The sequence below is a fragment of the Alexandromys fortis genome, unplaced genomic scaffold, assembly GCF_014885135.2.
Source record: "Alexandromys fortis isolate MF-2015 unplaced genomic scaffold, M_Fortis_MF-2015_v1.1 scaffold_25, whole genome shotgun sequence".
Taxonomy (NCBI): Eukaryota; Metazoa; Chordata; class Mammalia; order Rodentia; family Cricetidae; genus Alexandromys; species Alexandromys fortis.
Window position 1 is genome coordinate 13296702 of NW_026067904.1, and position 11131 is coordinate 13307832.

The 11131-nt window shown below is 39.5% G+C and overlaps 1 protein-coding gene across 1 annotated transcript in view; it reads left to right on the forward strand.

The window, feature by feature from the left end:
• Positions 1-908, forward strand: part of Ccdc178 (coiled-coil domain containing 178) — a 374856-nt gene extending 373948 nt beyond the window's left edge. The window contains exon 20 of the mRNA XM_050134843.1: positions 828-908. Within this exon, the coding sequence (XP_049990800.1) occupies positions 828-908 (81 nt within the window). The remainder of the gene's footprint in view (positions 1-827) is intronic.
• Positions 909-11131: the final 10223 nt, after the last annotated feature.

The window sequence follows — 11131 nt, forward strand, 5'->3', positions numbered from 1 at the left end:
ACCCAGAAAACCACTTATATGTATTACAGCTCAGTTATAACATGCATTCAGAATGTCAGCAGACCATGTTGACACTGGAAATCGGGGCATGCATCTATATTACATACTCTTAACACCCAAAGCAAAATATGAAGATTCTTTTCTTTTGTGAACAAAATCATTTTGAGAATGAAAATCCTTTGTAATAAATAAACTTTAATGTTGAGCTTGTCCAAAATTAACTTTGTGTGTGACTTTGTACCTGTTGATAGCTGGAAGGAGGAAGTGAGGGGCATGCTACATAACTATAGCATGCATTAGTTGTTACAAATACACTGGACTTTAATTGCATGTGTTATTAATTATGGAAGTATTGTTGTGTGTTTGTTCTTTTGAATATAAATTCTATCGGAGTGAGAGACTTTCCCTTTTTATTCAATGTTAGAAATAAATATAGTTGGGAAATGAGTAGAAACACCCCATCATGGACACACTAAAAAGGATGAGTGACAGCCATCATAGTAACCCAAATGTCACCTTCTTTGTGAGATACATTTATGTGAAATTCATGAAAACTGGGCAAAGATGACAGGTAATGAATTGCTAAAGCAGGGCTGTACTTCACTTGTCTCATTCGTGGTCTACTGAAAGCCATTCTGACATTAATTTTAAGAACGGCTAAGGGAGACACACTTTTGTGGGTGTTTATCTCCTAAAAGCAGATGCAATCGCGTTCACTGCGGTTTTTATTGTTAGTAAGTTTTCCACATGTATGGCTTCCGAATGGTGTTCTGTTTTCTTAATTAATGAGTCCTTATTGATCTGGCTTATTTGTTGCTTCTAAACAGGAGGAATCTTCAAGTCTAATGCAACACATCTTAGATTTCTTCCAGACTTTGACAGATGGTTCATGTGGAAAAGATGATTAACCAAACAACCAATGTATCCCGGAAACTGGAATAAAAGACAGGAAAAGTCGCACAGTTCAGATAACAGTGTAATTGGACATTCACCTGTTTGCCATTTCACACTTCCATGGACGAAGAGCTCACTCACCTCCCAGCATGCTTTGCCACTCTCCTACTTGCAGCAAATCCATAACAATGAAACAGGTGACTTTCATGCTGCTGTCAGGAACGATCTAATTTCAGCTCTGGGTGACTGATTGCAATTGGCTTTGCCTCATCTGATAATTAATCTATGTCACCGTTAATTGGAAGAGAGAATAATTACTGGCGGTGTTGACAGTGACTGCTGGCTTCCCCAGATTTCCCCATCGTGTTGGCCCAAATAAAGGCTTTGCAAGTCAGTATTTAAAGTTTGTGTAAACTGTAGCTGTGCCTATACCCATGTGACACTCTCAGACACTCTGTCTAATGCACTTTTGTTTTTGTGTTTACCGATCTTCTTTAGCTCACTGAGAGCTGTCTCTCTCAATCACTCCTCAATGTTCTATCTTAATTTTGTGGAAGTTTAAAGTTTTCAATGAGCTGGAGATGAATGATTAATGAATAAATTTAAATGCTTCATTTTGTCCATGGATCATTAGTCAAGTCCTTTGTGGTAAGGACCTGAGAAAGGAGGGGAAATTATTGAGACATTAGCCTGCAGCAAGCTTGAGGTAAATATTATGCAAAAGAGAAAGAGATGGAGATACACAGGAGAGAGAGAGAGAGAGAGAGAGAGAGAGAGAGAGAGAGAGAGAGAGAGAGAGCCTGGTGAGGTGACCTGGTGCGAACCTCTGGAAATTTCTAATTCCTGGTCCACTCCCAGCTGAATTTTATAGACACATCTAGCCATCTATCCAGTCCCCAGTGTCTACAAAAAAAGACAACATGTTTCAGTTAAGCTAGCTGTTTGCAGTGCCTCCTTTAACTAGAAATCAAATCCTTCTTCTTCTCATTAGCATGGCAGCTTTGGCTTCCTGACTCAGCCACAGACTGATGCTGTGTATTTTATAGAAGGTCCACTTGTCCTGATCGCAAGTTAGGAATTAAAGCTCTCAGACAAACGCTTTATCTCGAATGTCATGTTTTTATTATGGCGATTGATGCTATGCCTCAGAATATATATTAATGTTTTACTCTACTTATAAGGATGGTGCTTGACGATAAGATGATCCTTAAAAAAATACCACTGGCAGATTTTATTTTAATCAAACAACAGAATTTTGAGAGTAAAAATATGCTCTTTACAAGGGTGTTTTTTTTTTCAAATAGATATACGTGTGTAAAAGAGCAATGAAAAAAATGTCTTCAAAATCTTCTCATTACCAACTTATGTGCTCATTTACAACCTTATTTATGTAGCTCTCAGCCCAGAGATGCCATGGAACCTCATGCTATGGCATGTGTGTCCACACAAACATAGGTTTCACTAAGGCATCTCCCATTCTCTGGAGAGAACTCAACATATTCCTCGTGTGTACTCTGTAGGAGTTCATTTTACTATTTTTTTTTTCCTGAGAGCAATTCCAAGACTTTATGAGAACGATGATTGTTTAATTCATTCAATTGTGTGTGTGTGTGTGTGTGTGTGTGTGTGTGTGTGTGTGTGTCTTATAAGCTGAAAGGTTTCCATTTCTAGCATGCATGAGTATTAGGAACTGGGTGATGCCTGGGGAGGTACAAGGAGGTAAGAGCTTTTAACTACATTTTTAAAATTTGAACTTGCAAAGGCCTAAGTCACAGCTTTCTGCTGAGCTGGGGAAATACAAAACTCACAGAACAGAAAGATGCCTGGTTACCCATGTTTCATCTTTATTCTTTTTTTTCACAAACAAATATTTTATTTACCCCTATTAAAAATCTAAATATCCAACATTCTTGTACTGATGGTGTATCCATCCGCTCCTTGAATTTTCCTCATTACCAGTCGCTTTCCAGAACTATGACTTTCAGAATGAAGCTCTGAGTTTTGCCAGTTGCAAACTGAGTTTTAGGATATGAACTTTTCTAACAAAGGCATCATGAAATGGATGTGCAAACTGGCAAGTGCTACTTTTACAAGTTCTACCTACAATCAGTGCATTAATCTCTTCTTTTGGGTCACTTTTCTGTACCTCATGGATCAATGTTTCTCATCATCATTTAGGTCTGGTAGTTTTATCAATACTGAGCACAGGAGTCCTCTATATTTGGACCTATTGATGCTGAGCATAGGGGTCCTCCATATTTGTTTGTGTGGTGTTTTTTACACCATCACAGAATAAACGAAGTAAATCAGTATCAGTGGTCCTGACATCAACATGAGATCATCTTGGAATGCCACTCTCTGACTCAGAGCACCCTTTTATCCTTTTATCTCAGCTTGGATCCATACTGCAGAAGTTACCTACACTCTACCTTGTACCTCCTCAAGATTCATCTCGAACTTTCTATTTATTATGTATACAATATTCTGTTTGCATGTCTGCAGGCCAGAAGAGGGCACCAGACCTCATTACAGATGGTTGTGAGCCACCATGTGGTTGCTGGGCATTGAACTCAGGACCTTTGGAAGAGCAGTCAATGCTCTTAACCACTGAGCCATCTCTCCAGCCCCATCTCGAACTTTCTAATGCAATTTTTTTTTGTTCTGATCAGTAGAGCTGATTTTCAACACAGGACCCCAGAGACCCTCGGATGCCATTTTCATGAGTCTTGTGACTAGTGTTTATCTAGTCTTGCCATGAAAAAGTTATTGTGACAGTCTTCCATACCAACTATTTTCTACCACCTTCTTCTTGACTCATTTTTTGTCATGTTTTGTATGGGCTTGTTCATGCCGACTGTCATGGTGCTCAAAGAAACACAAAGGATTAACGCTGTGCACAACTACAACAGAACAGATAGCTGCAAACTCATGAAAACTGAGCAACTCACTACTCAATGAAAGAGGAGTCAAGACGGAAGTTAAGAAAGTAATTAAAAATTTTCAGAATTGAATAAAAATGAAAACATAACATACTCATGGTGCAGGATAATTGTCTGTTTTCTATCAATCATGTTTTAAATAATCACTGATTGGCCAGGCAGGAAGTATAGGTGGGACAACCAGAAAGGAAGTAGAGGCGGAGCGAGAGAACAAGAGAATACTAGGAAGGAAGAAGCCCATTCCCCCCTCTCCTGCCCTGACTTCGAAGAAGCAATATGTGTCATGCCCCACTGTGAAAGGTACTGAGTCACATGGCTAACATAGATCAGAATAATGGGTTAATATAAGCTACAAAAGCCAATATGTAACCTGAGCTAATGGGCCAATCAGTTTATAACTTTATGTAGACCTGTGTGTGATTTTCTTTGGGGCTTGCCAGCTGTGGGGTACTGGGCAGGACAGAAACCCCAACAAGCCAGTCCTCATGTTACAAATGGTGCCCACATGGACAAATGCATCCACATAAAGCCTGAGACAGCTTGGGAAGTATTCTAGAACAAAATAACAGCATTGCACATGGTTTCTTGGTAGCAGCACTCTCTCAGGTGGGCTCTGCTCACTAGAGGCAAGCACTCTCATTTAAGAGAGGCTTTCTGACTCAGCTTTAGCTGCAAAACCCTGCAGCTCTTTAAGAGGTCCTGCCACAAAACACTTAAACCCCAACAAGCCCTCATGCTACATACCCAAACCTAGGTTTCATTTTTAAATTACATTAAAGTTTTAAAAGAATCTAAATATCTTTGTATTCTAAAAAAAAATCTACACAAAAATGTCTTTCGATTAATGATCTTCAATATTCTCGCATAAGAAGGTTCTTTAAAAAAAAGCACATATTTTATCAAACTTTTACTCAGTCCTTGGATGATTTCTATTCACAAACATTTAAAATTTTATAACCCTGTAAGCTAAAATGAAAACCTATATATCTACAGTTGTTCCAAGGGAAAATACATACTAGATGGCTTTGTCATTAAAAAGACATAAACCCAGAGAATCTTCATAGGATGGCATCTGAAAGTTTTCTTTTAGGAAAAAAAAAAGATTAAAGCATCAATATATTGTTTATATTAGAGCTTCTGACCAGAGATTAAGGAATGTAGAGATGAGAGCTTGACGCCTGTTTTTCAATTCATTCCCCTAGACAAAAGGAAGCCAAGTAGGTAGATCTGATGGAGTCTGCAGGTATGGGACTGGATGATATGAACCATCTGTCTGTGAACTTCCTGACTGGGCATTTTTTGAATACAGTTAAACATGGATATTACAGTGTGTGTTATTTTTTCAGAGTGGATTAGATGGAGCACTCTGTCTATAAATTAAGGATTCAATTAAAATGAATGTGTGTGAACATGCTCCCTCCAATTAAAGGATTTAATAAAATTGTTCTTAAGTCTCAAGACATTATAACTAAAGGTAGTTTTGTCCTCATGCAACCTCTTGATCCCATTTAGTATGGTAACCTTCCTGACACACCTCTTCCCCTATGGAAGGTTCTGTTTATTACATATATAATAGAATCGTCAATGTAACACATCATACAACACGTGGGAAAAAGCCTTAGCCATAGACACTAGTTTTCTTATCACCCTGAGAGGTAGAAATCAGAATCATCCTCTTGGAAGAGCTGGAGCTATGTTAGAGGAGAGTAGAAAGAAAATATGAGCGCTAGTGCAGGCTAGAGAAGAAAATTGTCTTATCGGTCTCAAAGCTCCTACCAATAAAATGATGGAATAGAGAATACAAGCGTTATACAGTGCTAGTGAAAGATTAAATCCTAAACAGCAGCAAACTTCTCTCCTAGGAACAGGTAAATCTTACCTCAAATGCTTGCTGAAATAGGTGATGAGATCATAACTATCTGGGGACTCGGGAGGTTCCTACACAAACGCAAGGACCTGACATTAACCTTTGACACTAATGTAAATGTGGAGACGAGGGTGCCTGGAGCTTGGTGATCAGCCATTCTTACCAAATCAGTGACTCATACTTAGTGAGAGACTCTGACTCAAAGATCCAAGTGGAGAGCAGCTGAGGAAGATACCCGATGTCAAACCCCGACATTCACATGTGTGAACACACATGCACACACAGGCACACACACAGGCACGCACACACGTACATGCACACATGCAAAACAGATTTATTTTAGATTAAAACTCATAAGGAAAAAAATAATTGCAATCAGAAGAGTTATTTGAAAAAAATGGCTGTCCAACTAACAGTGAAAGAAAATGATAGCGATAGCCATTAAGGATAGGTTTTTTTTTCTCTCTAATTCTTAGGCATCATAGGAATAAATACCTGTGCAGCATAAGGTTGCCTAAAGCCACCTTGATTTGTTCATTGTCTTCAGAAACCACTAATATTCTATACTGAGCCAAAGAAGAACCAGGAAATCTGAGATTTTTAACTAATTTCTAAGTCTCCTCTCTCTCCCCATCTTCTTTTTCATCTTTCTATCATCTCTTCCTCCCCGTCTCTCTCTCCTCTCTCTGCCACTCTCTTCAACTGTATATCCACAGCTGATATGGTTTCTTAATTTCTGCACAAGTCTGCACTAGACAAAAGAGTTAGAGCATGTTTCCTGGTTGTAGCATAACGGTGGCAGAGTACATTTTTTAAAATTTCCTGGCATTTTGATAGACAATACTTGGTAAATGGAGTAAATACCTACTACATACAAACCACTGATTCTACATAATGTTACATAATAATACAGATACATAATGTTCACTGTTTCATGTTCTCTATATCAACCGAACTTAAAATAACAAAGTTAGGTGTTGTAAAATTGAATTTATAGAACTACATAATTCAGTTAAGAGGTAGTATAGAGTAGTTATAGATGATTTACAAAGATTAATATCCTATAATAGAAAGTATAAATTGAACTGGGTGAAAGGATAGGCAGAAGACAAATATAGTCAGAAATCAAATGGACCAAACATTGAAGTCAGTACAAAACATATCCATGTGTTTGCGTGCAATAATCACAAATTTGGAAATTTCTATGGGTCATCGAAAATTAACCACTATCACTGTATATTATTCATTCCATGTGAGTAATCCTGGATATTATATACAGAAACATGCTATTTCATCTAACACTGAGCTATATTACCTTACTCAGCTCTGTATTGCAGGATGACATACTCTAGCACTATAGCAAAAGAAGAAAGCCTAAACATGTATTGCATGAAACAAATGAGGATGTGTTCTAGTTGAAAATGTTCCCAACACCAACCTGCAAACCCCCTGAAATTCTGTAGAAGAATTGACTAGTTATAGTCTCCCCAGACTCTTTATGGCCACCTGTCTGTGACTGACTAAATCAGCGCACCCCCCATTAAGACAGTTGCTTTCTCTATTAGTTTACTATAGGTGAGTATTAGGAGCTAATATCATGCAATAAGTCCAGAATTATACCACCAGTAATTAGTAACAAGCAGATGCTAAAATTTCCCCAATTTTATTACTCTAAGTGTAACTTTTAATGGACTTGACTATGTTTATAATGCCCAGTTAATCGATTCTTATTCTTCTGTGAAGTTTTTATTAGCATATAGTAGTGACATACACAATGATGGGCTTGTTAAGACATTTTGTGCATGTGTACAATGCACTGTCGTGGTATCACCCATCCCCATCTTTTGTGCTCTTCCCTTCCAGTCCTGCTTTTCCCCTTCCTCTTCCTAACTCATCTCCCTCTACTTTAACTCTTGTTTGGTGACCTAAAGAGTTTAATTAGAGTTTCTTATAGGAAAATACTTACAGGGCCCACATCATTAAGGAAAACTCTCCCCAGCTCCTAGAAGCCATGGACCTCATATAGACCCTAGGGGTGGGGCTCATGAGCCTCGCCTCCGTATGTGACAGAATGTTGGATGACCGAATCCTCTGACGGCTTTGTGCACATAGACCCAGCAGCTGAGAGCTGAAGACTGAGATGTCCATGCCTAGAAGACGGCATTGCTCATCACGCCAAACTTTCCTCTAGCTCCTATGGTCATCTACTTCGTCCTCTGCTTTGTTCCCTGAGCCTTGGAAATATGGTATAAATACCCCATTTAGGGATAAGCATTCAACTGTCACATATTTACAGATAGAAGGAAAGAAGTGAAATAATGTACAATATGTTCATGTGCTCATTTACCTCCCGCAGTAGTGAGTTCATGTCAGTCATATGCAAAATACTTGTGAGTAACAGCCCGAAAGAGTAGGGAGCAGGCAAGACGAACTGGGAAATAGCTTAAGCTCTTGGACAGTATTTTGTTTCTGATTCTCCGTCAAAATCCTGAAACAGAGAGATGGGGGAACATCTCAGTGTGAGAGGGAGGAGGTCACGAAGGAGATCTTTGTGATTGGTCACAATTATGTATGTCAATCTATTGCGATAATTTCATTTTGGCATTTTAAATCAAACCACCCACTTTTTAGCTTCTGAATTTATTGAATTATTTGAGATAACTCATAGAAGGAGAAATGCATATTTTTAAGAAGTCAGCTCCATGTCCGAAAGGAGTGCTTCATTTTAACAAGGCATTCAGAAGTCCACTGCTGAATTCCAGAACAAGTCTACTGCGTTGTATTCACACAACTGTCTATGAATGGACCAATTTAGTTCTGACAGACCAAGCATAAATTCAAGTTTGAAAGTCTCACTTGACTGCGTTCTACAGGTGTCCGTATTGTTCTGACTGTGATAAAAGGCGCTCTCCAGGCTGTTGTAGGCATGCATACACTTGGAAGTGTTCATGATTTCCTTTTGTTCTGGGTCAGTTTTTGTGTGTAGATTATCTTTATAATCCTCCTTTCACATTGATCATGCCAATATAGCCTGCACAGTCGTGTTGATCACGGACAGGGTGTTTCCTATGTACATTTACGCGAGAACTGTACATCTTACACAGATAATAGAGAATGGCACTAGAATTGGTGGCTAAATGATATTTTGGAGCTGGAGAAGCTGGGAAGAAAGAGAAAGAGGGAAACGCAGGAGAGATCATGTCATCAGCTGCTGCAGATGCTCGTTCTCTCACTGAGATCACAGCTTCAGAAAGGACATTTGGGGGCGCTCAGAAGTGCCCTAGCCAACTGGGTCCCCCAACAGCCCCTGGTGATTATTGGAGTGACAGGTCATGACCTTACGTCTGCCCTAGTTTTGTCAATGTTTCTGGAGTGTCCATTGGCTTGAAATACTCTAAGAATGACTGTGTGATATGATCAAAGCCCAAAACAATTGCAATCACAAAAGCAGTTGATAATAAAACCTCTAAGCATTAGTAAAGGCTGTCTTGGCCAGGGAAAGGAAAAAAAAAAAAAACGGAGTTCCAGTTTAGGTCCTTCTGCAGCACTAGCCAGGGAACTTCCTCCAGAAGGTTCCTGTCTTAACATAAACAATGTACCATCTGCATAAGCCAGAAGAAGTAAACACTAGGAAATATGTTAGAGAATGGAGCAGTTTGGGGTAACTAGTAGTATTCAGGAGAAGGTTCCAGTTACTGCAATTGAAGAATGAATCGATACAGAATGAGAACCTCTTATTAGTTTAAAGTTCCTGGGTGATTAAAAAAAAATGGCAAAAGCAAGTAATCTATTGCAGTCACCTGGGTACATGTAGCAGTAACTCGTTCTGGCCACTAGGGGACACTTAGTACTTTGTAGGTTTACATAGATCTCCTTGTACTATGCACTTAAACTAAAGCAACAGGATGCTAAGAGCACCAGGGACTATGTCATCTCTTACCTTTGTTGTGAATTCCCCCATCAGTTTTATTATAGCTTTAAATTGGTTCTATTGATAATTTTCCACTTCAAGGTCTGTTTGGAACCTTTTGTGCACACCTTGACCAGTGCCTGGGTCAGACCTTCACACTCAATAAGACTTTAGTCCTTGGTGGCTGAGGATATGACCCAGTGGCTAATAGGCTTGCCCTGCATGCCTGAGGATTGGAGTTCAGACCCCAGCACCCACATAAATGCCAAACAAGTGGGGGAGCCCATCTGAAATCCCAGCACTTGGGTGGCAAAGACCTTGTGTTCTCTGGAGCAAGATGGATATAACTAAATCAGGTAAACCATTAATCCCAGGTTAAGTGAGAGAGAGACTTCCTCAATACATAAAATAGGCAGCAATTGAAGAAGACACCCAAAGTCAATTGTTGGTTCCATACATACATGCACACAAACTCATACCACATACATATTTATTTTTTTTAAAGTGAATTTAGTCTGTTTTATTTGTTTGTTGTTTGTTTGAATAACAACTTTTGCAGAGAATGCCCTTGGCCCAGCTTTAAGTGTTGAACTCTGATCTCAGCAAAAATTTGAATCCTAGAGGTAACAAACAAATGAAATATGTTCTATGCGTATAGATGCTAGGTACTATGTTTTAATGTATAAACTATCATTTTTCACCCTGCAAATTTATTCTAAGAAAATGTTAATTTTTATATTAGAAGTGGGGGAGGGGAATAAAAGAAATTTAGTTACTAACATGTAAATGGGGGCGAGGGTGAAATTTGAAACCTTGTCTAAAATTCCTTCAATTTCCCTCCCACCATAATGTTGAAGAAGGAAAGCAAGTGGCTTCTTGTTCTCACCTTCACGTCCAGCACCCTGGATCCCAAGAGCAGCCTGTCTTCCTCAGATGAGAACTCTCCTGAAGCAGCTTGAGCCCCCTCCCCCTTATAGCTTCACTTTACCTCTGAGTGAAGTACTCAGAGTCCACTATGGTCTGCATCTGGAATGAATTCCAATGGTTATGCGCTAAGGGCTTGGTACCCAGTCTGTGAGATTCTAGGTGGTGACAGAACACTGAGAAGAAGAGGCCAGTGGGAGATAGTCAAATCCCCAGACATGTGTCCTCACAGGACAGTGGTGCCCTGGTCACTTCTCTTTCTCCTCCCTCCTTGAGACTGCTCTCAGATGACTTTAGCTTGGGTCAAAATGACACAAAGCTAGCCATAACCTAGATGTTGTGCTGTGTTTTTTCATTATATGCTTGAATTTTTATGTAGGTCTTGTAGAACATATCACACACACACACACACACACACACACACACACACCTTTAGGACCATACCCATAGCCAGGCAGTGGTGGCACACGCCTTTAATCCCAGCACTTGGGAGGCAGAGGCAGGCGGATCTCTGGGAGTTCGAGGCCAGCCTGGTCTACAAGAGCTAGTTCCGGGATGGGCACCAAAGCTACAGAGAAACCCTGTCTCAAAAAAAAA